Raw genomic sequence first — 19,566 nt, 5'->3', positions numbered from 1 at the left:
GCGGGTGAGGGCAACATCTGTGGATGAGGGAGGGTAACCCCGTTCTTTGAAGGAGGACATCTCAGATGCCCTGCTAAGGAAAGCTGCATCCTGGGGACAGATGAAGCAGAGATGAAGGAACTGAGAAAAGAGAAAATAGTATTTTTACAGGAGACAGGGCAGGAAGAGGCCTAGTCAAAATAAGTGTGGAAATTGGTAGGTTTATAAAAGATGTCAGTCAACAGTTTGTCTCCAGAGATGAAGAGAGAGATCAAGAAAAGGGAGGGAAATGTCAGAAATAATCCAAGCTAATTTAAGGGGAGGGTAGAAGTTAGAGACAAACTTTAAGAAATTGACAACCTCAGCATGGGTGCATGAAGCAGCACCAATGCAATGGAGAAAGAGCTTGGGAGCATTAACAGGAAGGCATGGAACATGGACTGTCCTACACAGCCAACAAAAAGGCAGGCATAGCTGGGGCCCATGGCTACACCTCAAGTCTGCAGAAAGTAGAAGGAGCCAAAGGAAAAATTGTTGAGAGTGAGGACCAGTTCTGACAGATGGAGGAGGCTGGTGGTGGAGGGCAACTAATTGGTTCTTTTATTGAGAAAGAAATGGCCTTCTCGATTGGGGATAGGGACTGAACATCCATGGTGAAATGAGGCGGTGAGGGACAGGAAACTGAAAGTTACCGAGGAGATAGGGAGTGTGAGAAATTTCAGGGATGTAGGTGGGAAAGGACTAAACCAAGGGGAATAGAATAGAATCCAGGCGTGAGGACACGAGTTCAATGGGACTGTCAGGTTTCTGAATCGTAGGAGGTAAAAGCAAACAATGTGGGGTAAGGAAACTATGAGTTTGGTGGCAGTGGATGGGAGTTCTTCAAAGTTAACGAGGTCAGTGATGGTGTCAGAGAGTTTTCTGATAGTTGGGAGTGGGGCCTTCTTCAAGGGATAGGTATAAGAAGCTGCCTGAGAGTTGCCGCCTGGCCTCAGCAAGGTAGAGGTCAGTTCGCAACAATACAACAGCAGCCCTTTTATCTGCGAGTCTGAACAGATGGGATTCGAGTGGACAGAGTGGAGGGCTGTGCCTTTAGAATGGTTAAAGTTCATGGAGGAGGGAGGAGTGTTGAAGTCGAGCTGGTCAAAGTCTTATCGGCAACTCAAGATGTAAAGATCCAGAACAGGCAGAGAACAAGACGGGGGTGTCTGAGAAGTTGGGAGAAGGGGTCATCAGTGCAGGGTGTGGAATTCTTGCAAAAGAAGTGGGATTGGAGATGGAAGAAGAGCTCAATATTGTGGAGAGTGCAGAATTGAGATGCGGGTGAAGGGGAACAAAGATAAGGTATTTGCTGAGGCAGAGAGGGGAAGGTTGGAGGCAAGAGAGTTGGTGACTCCAGAGAGAGGAAGGTTGGGGTGTTTAGGAAAGGTGTGGTGGGAGGAAGATGGAGACTCCGAGGACCCAAGAGGTGATGATGGAGGACAAGACACGGGACTGCAGAGTGGCGGTGAGGGAAGGGGAGCCTGGGGGGGCCAGTGAGGACAGTCTTGGCCTGGAGGTACTAGCGGTCGAGATTCAGGTTGGAGCCAGAGCTACAGGCCGCACAATTTGCTGTCTGATTCGATGTCCTGATGAAAGGAAAAGGCCCTATCTCACCATTCTGCCAGTTTCTATTATTGTGTATACTCGATACACTAGTGTATACATCACCATCAAGAATACCTACGTTCCATCATCAGTCCGCATTTCAGGAAATCTGACCACTGGCCACCCTCCAAGCAGAGTCTAAAAAGCAAGGCAGTAGAGGTAAGGATAACAAAGAGGTGGTCACGGGAGTGTTCGGGATTGCTTTGAGACAGCGAACTGAACCATGTTCAAGAATGCATGGAACATGAAGCTTAGAAAAATAGAGGGCTATGGGTACCCTAGGTAATTTTTAAAGTAAGTACATGTTCAGCATAGCATTGTAGGCTGAAGGGCCTGCACTGTGCTGTAGGTTTTCTATGTTTCTATGATGCATCAGAGGAACTGAATGGATATTCCACGATTGCCACAGACAGTTGTGGATGTTTGTATCCATAAAATCATCTTCCCCAACCAGAAGTCTGGTTGACTTCCCCAACCAGAAGTCGTGTATAAACGTGGATGAGGAGTAAAAGATAGGGTAAATGCAAGCAGGTTTTTTCCACTGAAGTTGGGTAGGACTACAACTACAGATCATGGGTTAAGGGTGAAAGGTGAAATGCTTAAGGACAACATGAGGGGGAACTTCACTCAGAGGGTGCTGAGAGTGTGGAACAGTAAGTGGTGGATGTGGGTTTGATTTCAACATTCAAGATACTTGGATTGAAGGGGTGAGGAGGGTTATTGTTCCAGTGCAGGTCACTGGGACTAAGCAGATTAATGGTTCGGCATGAACTAAACAAGCCAAAGGGCCTGCTTCTGTGCTGCAGTATTCTATGATTCTAACCAAGAGATCTGCAATCTGCTGAGGGCTAGGTCAGTGGTGATCAGGTCTGATGACCAATGAAAGCACAGGATCCAGGTATGACCTCCGGAAAGCCATCTCATATGTGAAAAGGCAACCCAGACACATGCATACATTGGTAATAAACTTAGAGGTACCTCATTACAGCTGAACATTTACGTAACAGAGAATCGTTGATCAGGTCTGCTCTCAGAAGACCTACCCCTCGCCTCTGCCTGTGGCAATGAATTCCACAGAGTCAACACCCTCTAGAAATTTTTCATCTCTGTTCTAAAGGGATGTCCTTCTATTCTGAGGCTGTACTCTGGTCATAAACTCCCCGCTATAGAAAACATCCTCTCCAAGCTCACTCTATCTAGGCCTTTCAATAAAATAGGTTTCAATGAGATTTCCCCCTCCCCCATTCTTCTAAACTCCAGTGTGTACAGGTTCAGAGCCAGAAAACATACTTCAATACATTAACACTTCCATTCTCACGAACTTCCTCTGGACCCAGCACATTTTTTCCAAGTTCAAGTTCAGTTTACTGTCACTCAACTGTATACATGTATACCCCCAAACAAAACACCATTCCTCTGGTCCAAGGTGCACACAACACAGTACATATCACTCACACACATAACACAATACTGCAACTTAAATTAACAAATAATAAGGTGCACATACAAGTTAAAAAGTAAACTGTATAATGCTACTGGCATTTCATATGTGGTGGCAAGGAGTTCAGTAATCTTACAGCCCGGAAGAAGCTGTTTCCCATTCTAACAGTTCTTGTTGATGGTTGGGGTTGGGTTCAAAGAGATTGCTGGACGAATGACAAGGGGCCCAAAACTGCTCTCAGTGCTCCAAGTTCAATTTGACCAACACCTTACAAAGGCTCAGCTAAATCGCCAATTGGACCCTATGGCTGGAGTAATATAGATAGATAGATACTTTATTCATCCCCATGGGGAAATTCAACTTTTTTCCAATGTCCCATACACTTGTTGTAGCAAAACTAATTACATACAATACTTAACTCAGTAAAAAATATGATATGCATCTAAATCACTATCTCAAAAAGCATTAATAATAGCTTTTAAAAAGTTCTTAAGTCCTGGCGGTAGAATTGTAAAGCCTAATGGCATTGGGGAGTATTGACCTCTTCATCCTGTCTGAGGAGCATTGTATCGATAGTAACCTGTCGCTGAAACTGCTTCTCTGTCTCTGGATGGTGCTATGTAGAGGATGTTCAGAGTTATCCATAATTGACCGTAGCCTATTCAGCGCCCTTCGCTCAGCTACCAATGTTAAACTCTCCAGTACTTTGCCCACGACAGAGCCCGCCTTCCTTACCAGCTTATTAAGACGTGAGGCGTCCCTCTTCTTAATGCTTCCTCCCCAACACGCCACCACAAAGAACAACAACACTGGCTGGATTGTGGAGTGACTGTTAATAGGCCAGTTTCTGAGGTCAGAGCTGAGAAAAAAGGTGCATATGTTTGACACCCCTCCCCCATGATGGAAAGAGCCCAAGAGATAAGTGGCTACAGCATGCAGAGCAAAAATAATGTTTAATGAGATGATGACATAAGGGGCAACCTGTGCTGGAGTCCTAGGATATTCCAGAGGTAACCACAAGTACATTCTCTCTCTTTCTCTCAATGTGCCTATACCTCTCTCATCCTTCCTGACCCCCCTCCCCTCTGATCCATCATCTGTTATCCATCACTATTATCCATCATAGTGGATAATTTGCACGTCTAATATGCAGGTACACAAAGTATTCCAAAAACCAACAGTTCAGGTCACACGAGGAAATCTGCAAATGCTGGAAATTCAAGCAACACACACAAAATGCTGCTGGAACACAGCAGGTCAGGCAGCATCTATAGGAAGAAGCACTGTCGATGTTTCAGGCCGAGACCCTTCATCAGGAGTAACTGAGAGGAAAGATAGTAAGAGATTTGAAAGTAGGAGGGGGAGAGGGAAATGTGAAATGATAGAAGACCGGAGGGGGTGGGGTGACCTCATTATAGGAAGAATGTGGAAGCTTTAGAGAGGATACAGAAGAGATTTACCAGGATGCTGCCTGGATCAGAAAGCATGTCTTGTGAGGAAAGGTTCAGTGAACTAGGGCTTTTGTCTTTGAAGTGAAGGAGAATGACAGATGACTTGATAAAGGTATACAAGATGATAAGAAGCATAGATTGAGTGGACAGGCAGAAATGGTTTATATGGGGTGGGTCATAGTTTTAAGATAATTAGAGGACAGCATGGGGGGGGGGGGGGGGGGCAGGGGTTGATGTCAGAGTTAGCTTCTTTTTTTACACATACACAGTTGTGGATGTACTGCCGGGTGTGTTAGTAGAGGCAGACACATTAGGGCAGTGGTCCCCAACTGGTACCGGGCCGTGAGAAATCGATATGATTTGGCGATATGAAACAATGAGTCAGCTGCACCTTTCCTCATTCCCTGTCACGCCCACTGTTGAACTTGAACGCACGCGAGGTCATCAGTCGCCTAAGCGCAGTGATACCCTTGCGCCAGGGATCACTGGTTGGCCTCGGGTAAGATGGGCACACCTTATAGCACACCGAATGTTCGTGGGGAACCCAGTGCTAAAACAATCGCAGACAACCTAATTCAGGTTTAGGGTTTCGTTAAGTAGTAGAGCAGCTACCTCGCTGTGATCTACTGAAAGTCATCCCTCGAGACAAACTTTTGTTGGCCGATAGATCCTACCTACCTACAATGAGGGCAGGCACGCGCCGTCTCACTCTTCGCTTGGTCAGTCGCTCTCTCTGGACTGCGAACGCCGCAGCCCCCGTACGGGGACCTCCGGCCCTTACCTTGTCCTCTCACTGGTGTGTTGCAATGATTTTATATGTTCATACGAGGAAAATATGCACTGTATGTATAATATCCAAACATTACTTAAAATGTTCTGATGCTATTGACTTACAAGTGAGTTATAATTCACTTATCACTATATTCATGCGAGGAAAATAGAGACAAAATTGAGTGCATTAGCCACTTATAAGTGACTTATCACCTATATTCCGGTCGTGATTAACACCCCCCCCCCCCCCACCCCACACAGTCCGCAAGAATATTGTCGATATTAAACAGGTCTGTGGTGCAAAAAAGGTTGGTGACCCCTGCATTAGGGACATGGATTTCAAAAGGCACATGGATAGTAGAAAAATGGAGGGCTATGTAGAAAGGAAGAGTTAGATTTATCTTAAAGTAGGTTAAAAGATCAGCACAATCTTGTACTGTGCTGTAGTGCTCTATGTTATTGAATCCTGTTGACTCCATTTCTGGAGAACCGCATACAGCATTGAACTTTCTATTTGACGAAGGATGTAAATGGATAGAAAGCAGTAGAGAGAAGACTTCCTAGGCTTAGTCCTGCAATGGATAGAAATATAGGGAAGTGAGGCTATAAGCCACACAAATTTAGAAGAATGTGAAGGTCTTTCACTGAAACATCCTAATACAGTGCATTCCGGTTAATTGGTTAATCAGGCCAGCTGCCTATTTGGGACAACTCTTAAAAAAACAAAAACAAATTGAGAAAATAGCCAGGATTCCCTTTGTTTATTTGGGACATTATGCCACTTAATTGGGTAGACTGTTGCCAGGCAGTTTCTAACTAATGTCAGTCGTGTGGCCATTAGATACTATATCACACTGAGAGCAAACAGCTTATAAACAGCATCAGTTGCATGTATTTGTGTTCAAAAAGCAGTGAACTGCTTTGCTCGCTCTTCTTTCAAGCATTCAGGCTTGGAGATGCCAGAAATAGCCAGGAGTAACAAGTAATGAACAACAAAGAATTTAAAGGCATTGACAATCATCTTGAATTTACAATGACAATGAAGATTTGGAAGATACCATTGTTAAAAACATTGTTTTAAGGGAGCCTTTTATCTAGGTGCTTGCGCTGATTTTGTTAATTTTTGTCAAAGAATACAATTGGATTGATTCCTCTGTTAAATAGTTTTATAGTACTGTAGTAGCATTGGTCGCATTCTATTTTGTTCTATATTTCATTTAAATACATAATTTGTTACTCAATTAAAAAAGACAGTTTGCCTTTTTATACCCTTTTAACTATTCCCATGAAACTTCAGCTATTCGGGACAGCTGCTTAATTAGACCAAAATGGAGACACTGGTCCCAATGTGTCTCTATTAACTGGAATCCAGTGTATTCCATCTTGAGCAAGAACCTAAAACCGTAGGATCTGTATTTAAAAATGAGGGGTTACCCACTTAAGACATTCCTCTCCATGGATGCTGCCTGACCTGCTGAGTTTGTCCAGCATTTTGTGTGCGTTACTCCAGAGTTCCAGCATCAGCAGAATCTCTTCTGTTGTAAATTTTACTTTGCTTTCTTTGGAACTCAGATGGTTGATTAAGCAGAGACCCTGGAATGACACTGGTGTGAATGCAGAGCTGGGGTTATGGTCAGATCAGCCATGACTTCACTAAATGGTGGAAAAAGCCTGAATGAGCCATATTGTGTCTTCCTGCTACCAGATTACTGTGATTAATGATAGCTTAGCATTATTTGTTGCATGTACATCAAAACATTTAAATATACAATCAAATATGTCACTTGCACCAGATCAAATCAGCAAGGATTGTGCTGGTTGTTCACAAATGTCGCCATGCTTCCGGCACCAACATAGCATTCCCACAGCTCAGAAACCCCAAAACGTACACCTTTGGAATCTGGGAAGAATCCCACATGATCACAGGGAGAATGCACAAAATCCATACATACAACGGCAAGGATTGAACACCAATCTGGTGCTGTAATAGTGACACACTAAACAGTATAGGTCTGAACACTGGGGATGTTAGCCCGAGAGAAGATGCTGATGCTGGTTATCTCACCAGCAATTCTGATAGATTAGGAAGTTTAGGGATAGATGTTTAAATTCCCCAACCAGACTGCGCTAACTGCTATGTTACTGTGCCACTACTCTGTCAGCATCACATGGAAACTAAAAGAGGGTCCTATACAAAGAAAAAAAAACTCGTGATTCAAAAGCATATGTAAATGATTTATAAAACTTCTTACCATATCTAATGCTTCCTCCTGTGTTCAGCAGGTCAGATAACAGCTGTCCAGATAGTCCTTCGTCATCATCCTCATCATCATCTTCATCTTGGTCCTCCCACATATCATTAGCATCATCTAAATACACAAGACAAAGAACTCAAGTTCACAGTAAATTTATTATCAAAATCCATGTATGTCTCCAAATACTACCATGAGATTTATTTTCCTGCAGGGATTCACAGTAGAACAAAGAAATATAAGAAAATAAAAAACAACCAATACACAAAAGAAGACAATCATTGCAAATACAAGATAATAATGATTGATAAATTGACGAATGGATAGATAACACTGAGAGAATGAGTTGTAGAAAGTGAGTTTGTAGATTGTGGAATCCGTTCAAAGTTGAGGTGAGTGAAGTTATCCATACTGGTTCAGAAGCCCGAAGGTTGTAAGGTAATAAATGTTCTACGGGTGAGTCTGGCAGGTGGGGTAAATGTAAAAGCACGAGGCAGAGGTCAGGGGGAAAGGGGGCAATGGTACTTGAAAAAAAGGGGGAGGATTTGATCCAGATTACCTTCATTCCACTCAGCTGCATTGGATTGCCGGGAGCTGTTTGCCTCCATGACACTGGCGAGTTCACCGATCACCAACTTAAAGAGTTTAACCAGTAGCGGAATATCTGTCCATTGCTCTGGGTCTGTTGAAACCAAAACAAGCAAAAAGAACATCATGCTGAGAACTAGGAACATGATTTAGGAGCTCTGTCAGATGCATCTTTGCTCCAACCGCAACAAGAAGGATTTTCCAGTGGTCAACCATTTTAATTCCACTGCCCATTCCCATTTTAACCTGTCAGTCCATGGCCTCCTCTATGGCCACTCACTCTCAGGTTGAAAGAGCAACACCTCATATTCCATCTGGATAACCTCCAACCTAACAGCATGAACATCTGTTAGATTTCTTTAACTTCTGGTAATTCTTCCTCCTCCCTTTTTCCATTCCCCATTCTGAATGCCCCTCTCACCCCCTTCCCTTCTCACCTGCTCATTACTAACCTCTGGTTCCTTTTCTCCCATGGTCCACTTTCCTTTCCTATATCAGATGCTTTCTTCAGCCCTTTACCTTTACCACCAATCACTTCATTCCCCTCACCCCCACTCACCTGGCTCCACTTTACACCTTCCGGCTTGTACTCCCCTCCCTTCCCCCCACCTTCCTATTCTGGCTTCTGCCCCCTTTCCAGTCCTGAAGAAAGGTCTAGGCATGAAACATGGACTGTATATCTATTTCCATCAATACTGCTTGACCTGATGAGTTCCTCCAATTTCTTATTAGTGTTACAAGACTTAGGAATCAAGAAATATAACCAGCTTTGCAAAAGAATGAGAATATTTAAGAACTGCTTGATAAACTGGTTCTCTTTAAACAGCAAATGGATTGCACTGTGGGAAAAATAATTTAACCATGAAGAAGAGCAGTTTCACTAAAGGACTGGAGATATCCAAAACATTCTTAGCAACAGGTGAGGTATCAGAGGATTGGAGGATAGCAATGTTGTTCTGCTGTTTAAGAAAACCCCCCAGAAATTACAGACCAGTGAGTCTGACATGAGAGGTTGAAAAGTTACTGGATGCTGTTCTAAGGGATTAGATATATAAGTATTTGGATAGTCTGGAGGGTTGTCAGTGGTTACTGCGGGATATCGATATGATGCAGAACTGGGCTGAGAAGTAGCAGATGGAGTTCAACCCAGGTAAGTGTGAAGTAGTTCATTTCGGTAGGTCAAAATTGAGAACAGCGTATAATATTAATGGTAAGACACCTGGCAATGTGGAGGATCAGCAAGGTCTTGGGGTCCATGTCCATAGGACACTCAAAGCTGCTGAGCAGGTTGAGTGTTGTTAAGAAGGCCTATGGTGTGCTGGCCTTCATCTACTGTGGGATTGAGTTCAAGAGCCGTGAGGTAATGTTACAGTTATACAGACCTTAGCTAGACACCACTGTGTTCAGTTCTGGTCACCTCATTACAGGAAGGATATGGATACTATACAGAAAGTGCAGTGGAGAGTGTGCCTATGACAATAGGTTGAGTGAACTTGGCCTTTTCCCCTTGAAGCAACAAAGGATGAGAGGTGACCTGACGGTTACCAGGAAATTTGAAGGCAAAGCAGTGAATGTTGTCTGCCTGAACTTTAGTAAGGCATTTGACAAGGTCCTGCTTGGGAGGCTAGTCAAGAAGGTTCAGCCATTTGGCATTCAAGATGAAGTATTAAATTGGATTAGAAGGAGCCACAGAATGGTAGTAGATGGTTGCCTCTCTGACTGGAGGCCTGTGACTAGCAGAGCCATAGGGATCAGTGCTGGGTCCTTTCTTGTTTATCATCTACATCAATGATCTGGGTGATAATGTGGTTAACTGGATCAGTAAATTTGCAGATGACACCAAGATAGAGGTTGTAGTGTATAATGAGGAAGGCTATCATGGCTTGCAGAGGGATTTGGACCAGCTGGAAAAAGGTCTGAAAAATGGCAGATGAAATTTAAGGCTGACAAGTGTGAGGTCTGCACTTTGGTAGGTAGGGTAGTAAATGTTAAGACACTGAGCAGTGTGGTAGAATAAAGGGATCTGGGAATATAGGTCCATAATTCCTTGAAAGCGACATCACAGGAAGATAGGGTCGTATAGAAAGCTTCTGGCACAGTGGCCTTCATAAATCAACGTTTTGAGTACAGGAGAAGGGATGTTATGTTGAAGTTCAATTGGTGAGGCATAATTTGGGGTATTTGGTGCAGTTTTGGTCACCTACATACAGGCAAAATGTAAATAAGGTTGAAAGAATACAGAGAAAATTTACAAGGACTTTGCTGGGTCTGGAAGACCTGAGTTAAAACAAAAGATTGAAGGACTTTATTCCTTAAACATACAAGATTGAGAGGAGATTTGGAGAGGTATAGACAGGATAAATGCAAGCTGGCTTTTTCCACTGAGGTTGGGTAGGACTACAACTAGAGGTCATGGACTAGCTGGGCCTAAGGGCCCGTTTCTGTGTTGTACTTTTCTACAAATCTTATCACATCCCTTTACTCCCAATAACTTGTGCAAAGATGAAGCCCTCGACCTCATCTTCACCTACTCCTTTTCCATTAATCATGGAAACACATGGCATTTGACGATTTATCAGTAAGGACACAGGAAAATGTACGATTTTGACAAGACCTGAATTTTTGCGAAAGGTCAAACAGGTTCTCTGGAACACAGAAGAATGACGGGAGATTTGATGGAGGTATACAAAATAATAAGGGGTATCAATAGAGTAAATGCAAGCAGGGCTTTTCCACAGAGATTGGGTGAGACTAGAATTAGAAGTCATAGGTTAAGGGCAAAATATTTCAGGGGAAGCTGAGGGGAAACCTTTGCTCTGAAGGTGGTGAGAAATGAGAAATGGAGAAATTCGATGGCAACATTTAAAATAATGGATGGGAGGGGTATGAAGGGCTATGGTCCAGGCATGAGTTAATGGGACTAAGCGGAATAATAGCTTGGCAAGGACTAGATGGTCCAAAGAGCCTGTTTTGGTGCTACAGTGTTCTATGACTATATGAACTACTCTATGGGATGTGTGCTGTTTGACAGAGCAGAAACAGGCCCTTCAGCCCACCCTGTTAATGGCAACCAGCAGGTACCCATATAACAATTACAGCACAGAAACAGGCCATCCTGGCCCTTCTATTCCATGCTGAACGCTTACTCTCACCTAGTCCCACCGACCTGTACTCAGCCCATAACCCTCCATTCCTTTCCTGTCCATATACCTATCCAATTTTACTTTAAATGACAGTATCGAACCTGCCTCTACCACTTCGACTGGAAGCTCATTCCACACAGCTACCACTCTCTGAGTAAAGAAATTCCCCCTCATGTTACCCCTAAACTTTTGCCCCCTAACTCTCAACTCATGTCCTGTTGTTTGAATCTCCCCTACTCTCAATGGAAAAAGTCTATCCATGTCAACTCTATCTATCCCCCTCATAATTTTAAATACCTCTATCAAGTCCCCCCTCAACCTTCTACGTCCAAAGGATGAAGACCTAACTTGTTCAACCTTTCTCTGTAACATTACATCCCAACTCCTATACTCAATGCTCTGATTTATAAAGGTCAGCATACCAAAAGCTTTCTTCACCACCCTATCCACATGAGATTCCTTCAGGGAACTATGCACCATTATTCCTAGATCACTCTGTTCTACTGCATTCTTCAATGCCCTACCATTTACGATCTATGTCCTATTTGGATTATTCCTACCAAAATGTAGCACCTCACACTTATCAGCATTAAACTCCATCTGCTATCTTTCAGCCCACTCTTCTAACTGGCCTAAATCTCTCTGCAAGCTTTGAAAATCTACTTCATTATCCACAACACCACCTATCTTAGTATCATCTGCATACTTACTAATCCAATTTACCACCCCATCATCCAGATCATTAACGTATATGACAGACAACATTGGACCCAGTACAGATCCCTGAGGCACACCACTAGTCACCGGCCTCCAACCTGACAAACAGTTACCCACCACTGCTCTCCGGCATCTCCCATCTAGCCACTGTTGAATCCATTTTACTACTTCAATATTAACACCTAAAGATTGAACCTTCCTAACTAACCTTCTGTGCGGAACCTTGTCAAAGGCCTTACTGAAGTCCATATAGACAACATCCACTGCTTTACCCTCGTCAACTTTCTTAGTAACCTCTTCAAAAAATTCACTAAGATTTGTCAAACATGACCTTCCAAGCACAAATCCATGTTGACTATTCCTAATCAGACCCTGTCTATCCAGATAATTATATATACCATCTCTAAGAGTACTTTCCATTAATTTACCCACCACTGACGTCAAACTTACAGGCCTATAATTGCTAGGTTTACTCCTAGAACCCTTTTTAAACAATGGAACAAGATGAGCGATACGCCAATTGTCCGGCACCATCCCCGTTTCTAATGACATTTGAAATATTTCTGTCAGAGCCCCTGCTACTTCTACACTTAACTTCCTTCAAGGTCCTAGGGAATATCCTGTCAGGACCCGGAGATTTATTCACTTTTATATTCCTTAAAAGCACCAGCACTTCCTCCTCTTTAATCGTCGTAGTTTCCTTAACTTCCCTACTTGTTTCCCTTACCTTACACAATTCAATATCCTTCTCCTTAGTGAATACTGAAGAAAAGAAATTGTTTAAAATCTCCCCCACCTCTTTTGGCTCCACACATAGCTGTCCACTCTGATTCTCTAAGGGACCAATTTTATCCCTCGCTATCCGTTTGCTACTAATATAGCTGTAGAAACCCTTTGGATTAACTTTCACCTTACTTGTCAAATCAACCTCGTATCTTTTAGCTTTTCTAATTTCTTTCTTAAGATTCTTTTTACATTCTTTATATTTCTCAAGCACCTCATTTACTCCATGCTGCCTATATTTATTGTAGATCTCTCTCTTTTTCTGAACCAAGTTTCCAATATCCCTTGAAAACCATAGCTCTCTCAAACTTTTAACCTTTCCTTTCAACCTAACAGGAACATAAAGATTCTGTACCCTCAAAATTTCACCTTTAAATCACCGCCATTTCTCTATTACATCCTTCCCATAAAACAAATTGTCCCAATCCACTCCTTCTAAATCCTTTCGCATCTCCTCAAAGTTAGCCTTTCTCCAATCAAAAATATCAACCATGAGTCCAGCCCTATCCTTCTCCATAATTATATTGAAACTAAAATTCTTATCCTCTACACACACAATTCCAAACACATGGCCCTGCCGTTTCTAATGCTCATCTGAACACTGAATGGTCTCCACAACCTATGTACTCACTCTCAAAGTCTCTGCAATTCATATTCTCAGTAGTATTCAGTTACTTTTTAAAATTATTTACACGATTTATCTACTATTTTGTTTAAAGTCATGGTTATGTATTGTTTTTCATAAATTCCATTGTATTTATTTTCCTGTAAAGGCCAGTAAGAAAATGAACTCCAGTGATGTATATGGTGACATATACATTCTTTGACAATAAATTTATTTTTAATGTTTAAAAACAATCTAAATACATCTTAAACATTGGCAGTAGCTACCTCCAGCATACCCTCAGGCGGTATGTTACAAATTTCAACCGTCATCTGGGTGAAAATATTCTTCAAATACTCTCAACATCTATTTCTCTTTCTCTGGACCAAAACCTTTGGCTTATAGGCAGCTCTTAAGAGGAACACTCTCATTCTCTGCCTTCTCTACGCCTCTCTGAATTTTATATGCCTGAATTAGATCACTCCTCAGCCAAAACAAATGGACTCAGAATAACACACACTCAAAATGCTGGAAAACTTTAGCATGTCAAGCAGAATCTATGGAAATGATTACACAACCAATGTTTCAAGCTGAGACCCTTCATCAGGACAGGAAAGGAGGGGGAAAGACGCCAGATAAAAGGGGGGGGGGGGGTGGGGAAGAAGAACTAGCTAGAAAGTGATAGGTGATACCAAGTGGATAGGAAAGATAAAGAGGAGATGAAGGAACCTGACAGTAAAGAAGAGTGGGCCATGGAAGAAAGGGAAAAAAGGCGGGGCATCAGGAAGAGGTGATAGGCAGGTGAGGCTAGAGTGGGGAACTAAAGAGGGAATGGAAAAAGAAAGAGAAGAATAGGTCACCAAAATGAGAAACCGATGTTCATGCCATCAGGTTGGAAGCTATCCAGATGGATTATGAGTTATTGCTCCCCCACCCTGAGAGTGACCTCATCGTAGCTGAAGAGGAAGCCTAGGACCGACATGTTGGAATGGGAAAGAGGATAAGAATTAAAATGGCTGGCCACTTTTGGTGGATGGAGCAGAGACGTTTGACAAAGTGGTCACCCAATTTACGTTAGATCGACAGATGCAGAGGTGCCCTGCATTGGGTGCAGTCAATCCAACAGATTCGCAGGTGAAGTTATGTTTGGGACCCTGACTGGAGGTTAATGGGTAGGTGTAACATTCTGTTACTTGCAGGCCAAGGACACCTCATTAATATTTAGGCATAGGATGTCTCTTCTGCATCTACTCCAGTATAACTACGTAATTAATAGATGCTTTAATAAAGAGATAAAGGGTAAAAGCTGGTTGGTAGCTGTCAAATCCCAAGACTGAATTTGGAAATTCTTACTTTTTGCTGCCTTGGAGCGAGTGCGAATTCCTTCATCGGCACTGAACACCTCCTCCCCTCTCACCATGATGTTCTGCAGTCGCTTATCATCTGTGTTTATACCATGTTGCAGAAGCTTACACATTGCAACAGTACTGTGGAGTAAACACACCCAGGTTAATAATCACTTCAGAAACATTAACAGTGAAATACATCATTTACGTTAACAACCAATTCAGTCCAAGGATGAGCCAGGATCAGTCTACAAGTGACACCATGCTTTACGAGCCAACATTACATGCCCAAATCTCAATAACCATAACTAATTACACCCATCTGACCAATTAATCTAAAAGTCAGCATATCGCTGAAACATGGGAGGGAACTGGAGCACCAAGAAACAGAACATACAAACTTCTCACACACTGCGCAGAAATTGAACTGTGCTGTGATATTATTTGTTCTCCACATTCAAAGCAGAGCAATGCAGATGTTCCACTGGACTGAGCTTGGCTGATTGGTTAGACTAAGGCTGGTGGCTCCCCAGGGTCAATCAGTTGTCAGCAGATTAGGCAGTCCGATATGGACCCTGGGTTGGCGAATTGGTGAGACCAGAGTTTTAGTGAATTCTGTGCAGGGTAATGTAATTAGTGGAAATAATTCCACCAATTCACTTTGTGTTGGGCTTCAGAGGCTGGTATGATGTGATGACATAATTATGTGAAGTATTGTGACCGTGCTTTGTGTTCAGTGTTTGGAGTACAATCAAGGAGTTGTTATGACTCTTCTTAAACATAAAACGGCTCTGCTTAATTTTTAATTACAAAAACAAACATTGCGATCACTCAAAACGAGTATAATATTCTCAAAAGGGTGGATCTTTAGGGTGTGTTCCCAAATTGTAAAATATCTGCGTAGGACTTTAACATGGGGAAGCTGAAGCATCCAGCCACCACCACACAGTCTTTGACAGTTCGGGGTCAGGGTCCAGTGGCACGGAATTCAGGATGACAAGACTTCATTGTTGCAGCCTTTCTCCACCGTTACGATGCGTCATCATCTTCTACCAGCTACATGGTTGAGGTCTTGGTTAGATCACTCTTGACTTTACCACCATGGATGACCTTACCAGGAGCAAAGCTCCAGACAACATTGCTCTCGGGATCTTAAGAAGTCACAAGCCTCTCCATCATGACAAGGTGATGATCCTCAGAGAATTATTATTTCTATGCATTACTGCTCAAGTTTCAAGTTAGCAGAACAACTCAAAATGGATTAGATGGGCCAAAGGGCCTATTTCTGTGCTGCAGTACTCTATAAAACAATTAGACATACAAGTGCCATTAGGCTATTTGGCCCATCAAGTCTGTTCCAACAGTCCATCATGACTGATTTGTTAACTGGGGCACATTGAGACCAGCAAATTTTGGCCCAATTAAGCAGCTATCCCAGTTAGCTGAAATTTCATGGTAATAGGTAAAAAGGTATAAAAATAGACAAACTGTACTTAAATGAAATACAGAACAAATTAGAACATTACCAATACATCTACAGTACTATAAAACTTTGTACTAGTTCCCAATAATTATCAAGAGGAATTCATCCAGTGTATGCAATGACCAAAATCAGCACAGACAGTGACTGCAGATAATGGACTGACTTCATTCAATGCTATTGACGAATGCATCCTGCAAATCTTTATTTTCATTGTAACATTCAAGCTGATTGTCGATACCTTCAAATTCTTTGTAGTTTCTAACTTGTCACTTCTACTTCTAGCCATTTCTATGTCTGAATGCTTGAAACCACAGTAAGCCAAACAGTTCCAAATTGCCTTATTACTTATTTCTCAACAACTACCAGTGACAAAAATCATTGCTTTTTGAATACAAACACACGGAACTGATGCCATTTTAAAACTGTCTGCTCTAAGCAGTGTTGTGCCTAATGACTCTACTTTGGCAACAGTCCAACATCCCAAATAACCAAACGGAATCCCAGCACATTTCTCAATTCATGTTTGTTCTTTACCTCAGATAAGTGACTGCCCTGATCAATCAATGACCCAATTAACCAGAATCCACAGATTTACCATCCTCTAGTTAAAGAAATGCCTTCTCATCTCCATTCTAAAGGGAAGTCCTTGTACTCTGAGGCTCTATGACTCTGTTCACTTCACACGAATGATGCATGCCTCTGAGTGACCACCACCTCCCCTGCCCAAATCCCACCTCCATTATCAGTGCATTTGCTCAAACTCTTGAGAGTTCAACTGAAGACACACCTGACTTTGCCCTCATACTGTCCGTAGAACAGAGGCTGCCGGGTGGTCCATTCGGACATGACGAACTCCAGTGCAGGTTTGCCAGTGGGTCCAGGCAGGCTGCAGAGAAACTCCAACAGAGGCTCCAGCTGATTGTGGACAAGGTGTGCAAACACCATAATCAGAGACTAAAGAAAGCAAACAACAGTGAACATTTCCATCAAAGGAAAAAATACACCAGAGTATGCTGCCCAACCTCTTCAGAATTAAAATCAATGGGTAGCAATAGAGCTGAACTCTACTGAAGATCTATTTCTGCACTTCTTGGATCTGCACTCTGCGAATATGCATTATTCGCATAGACATTCTCTGCGAATATGGGTCCAGTTTAGAAAATTTAATGGTTTCCATGGTTTTTCCCTTTCTAGTCCTATAATATCATCTTTTTTTTACCTTCTATGCACGATTCAACATATCTTTTATTTGTGATAAATTAGTGCCTTTGCATAAATTAGCCCCCTTTGATAAAATTAGAACGGCTTGGGAGCATGACTTAAGTACTTCCTTACCTGATGTGGTCTGGGACTCAATTCTCAAGTCAGTTAACTCAACTTCTCTTTGTGCTCACCACTGTCTTTTACAGTTTAAGATTGTACATAGGGCTCACATGTCTAAATCTAAATTGTCCCGATTTTACCCATAACAATAGTCCTGTTTGTGATAAGTGCAAAAGTGGCAAGGCTTCTCTTATGCATATGTACTGGCTCTGCCCTAGTCTAGAGAAATTTTGGAGATGTTTTCCTAACCTTATTCCATATTCTGAATTGCCACTTAGAACCTAACCCTCTGATTGCACTTTTTGGTTCCTTGGCTGAGACAGATATACATTTGAGTCCGACTAAAAGTTGAACGTTAGCTTTTGCTTCTCTTCTGACTAGACGTTTAATTCTTCTTAGGTGAGAGATGTTGCCCCACCCATGCATGCTCAATGGCTTAATGATATTATTTCCTGTTTAGACCTTGAAAAAATTCACTACTCACTTCTTAATTCGGACATAAAGTTTCATAAGGCGTGGGGACCTTTCCTTGAATATTTTCATAACTTTTCTTTAGATTAAGGTTTTCTTCAGTCCCTTACTTTCAGCTTTTTTTCCTTGGTAGTAGGCATTATTATCTTTTGTTCTTATTTTCATGTACAGGTTTGGGGGTCTGAATATTCTGATTTATATTTCCTACATTTTACTGTGGTTGGTCTGGAGTTTTTTTTCTTGTGGGGGGAGTGGGTACTAACTTTACACGACTTTAGTTTGGGTGCTTTTTTAATCATTATTTTGAATCATATTATCATTGTATGTTTATCTTGCACTGTATTAATCTCTTATTTTGGTTTTGGGGTTTTTTTGTTGTAGTGTTATAGAAATGCATTAAAAAATCAATTAAAAAATGATTAAAACCAGGTTTAATATCACTGGTCTATTTCATAAGCTTTGTTGTTTTACGGTAGTAACTGCAATACGTAATAAAAAGAACTATATATTACAATAAGTATATATGAAGAAAGAATATTAAATTAAATAAGTACTGTAAAAAGAGAGGGGAAAAATACCGTGATATTCATGGATTCATTATCCATTTTGAAATTTGACGGCAGCAAGGAAGAAGCTGTTCCTAAAATATTTAGTGTGTGTCATCAGGCTCCTCTACCTCCTCCTTGATGGCAGCAATGAGAAGAGGGCATGTTCTGGATCATGGGGAGTCCTTAATGATGGATGCCACCTTTTTGAGGCATCGCCTTTAGAAGGTGTCCTCGATACCGGGGAGGCTAGTGCCCATGTATGGAACTGGCTGAGTCTGCAAATTTCTGCAGCTTTTTCCAATCCTGTGCAGTGGCTCCTCCACACCAGAAGGTGATGCAACGAGTCACAATTCTCTCCACTGTGCAACTGTAGTCATTTGCTAGTCTCTGGTTTCACAACCCCTGTAGTTCCTGTCATTAAGTATCATGCCTAACCTACCACCTCAAAATTTTAAAGTAAATTTATTATCAAAGCATATATGTATATATTTCACCATATACCACCTTGACACTCATTTTCTCACAGGCATTTACAGGAAAAAAGATATATAATAGAGTTTATGAAAAAATATACATTAACAATGACTGACAACCAACCAATGTGTAAAAGAAGATAATCAGTGCAAAAAAATTTAAGTAGATAAATAATACTAAGAACATGAGTTGTAGAGTCCATAGGCTATGGAATCTGTTCGCTGTTGAGGTGAATGAAGTTATTCATGCTGGTTTAGGGGATTTAACTTTCCCACCCTATCACAGTATTTGTTTCCTTGCTCACCTGACTCAACTAGTTTAACCTAGCATATACAGTGCCTATAAAAAGTATTCGCCCTCCCCCCCCTTAGAAGTTTTCACATTTTATTATTTTACAACATTAAACTAAGTGGATTTAATTTGGCTTTTTTTTTTGACACTGATCAACAGAAAAACTCTTCTCCTGTCAAAATGAAAACAGATTTCTACAAGGTGATCTAAATTAATTACTAATATAAAAACACAAAATAAGTATTGCATAAGTA

The 19,566-nt window shown here is 41.8% G+C and overlaps 1 protein-coding gene across 1 annotated transcript in view; it reads right to left on the bottom strand.

The window, feature by feature from the left end:
• Positions 1-19,566, bottom strand: part of ipo9 (importin 9) — a 148,450-nt gene that overhangs the window by 14,702 nt on the left and 114,182 nt on the right. Inside the window, exons 19-22 of the mRNA XM_073030278.1 lie at positions 16,993-17,159; positions 14,730-14,863; positions 8,101-8,223; positions 7,542-7,658 (exon numbers count right to left, since the gene is read on the bottom strand). Of these exons, the coding sequence (XP_072886379.1) occupies positions 7,542-7,658; positions 8,101-8,223; positions 14,730-14,863; positions 16,993-17,159 (541 nt within the window). The remainder of the gene's footprint in view (positions 1-7,541; positions 7,659-8,100; positions 8,224-14,729; positions 14,864-16,992; positions 17,160-19,566) is intronic.

Source organism: Hemitrygon akajei, chromosome 27 (genome assembly GCF_048418815.1).
Source record: "Hemitrygon akajei chromosome 27, sHemAka1.3, whole genome shotgun sequence".
NCBI lineage: Eukaryota > Metazoa > Chordata > Chondrichthyes > Myliobatiformes > Dasyatidae > Hemitrygon > Hemitrygon akajei.
This window is presented reverse-complemented; position numbering and strand designations above follow the sequence as displayed.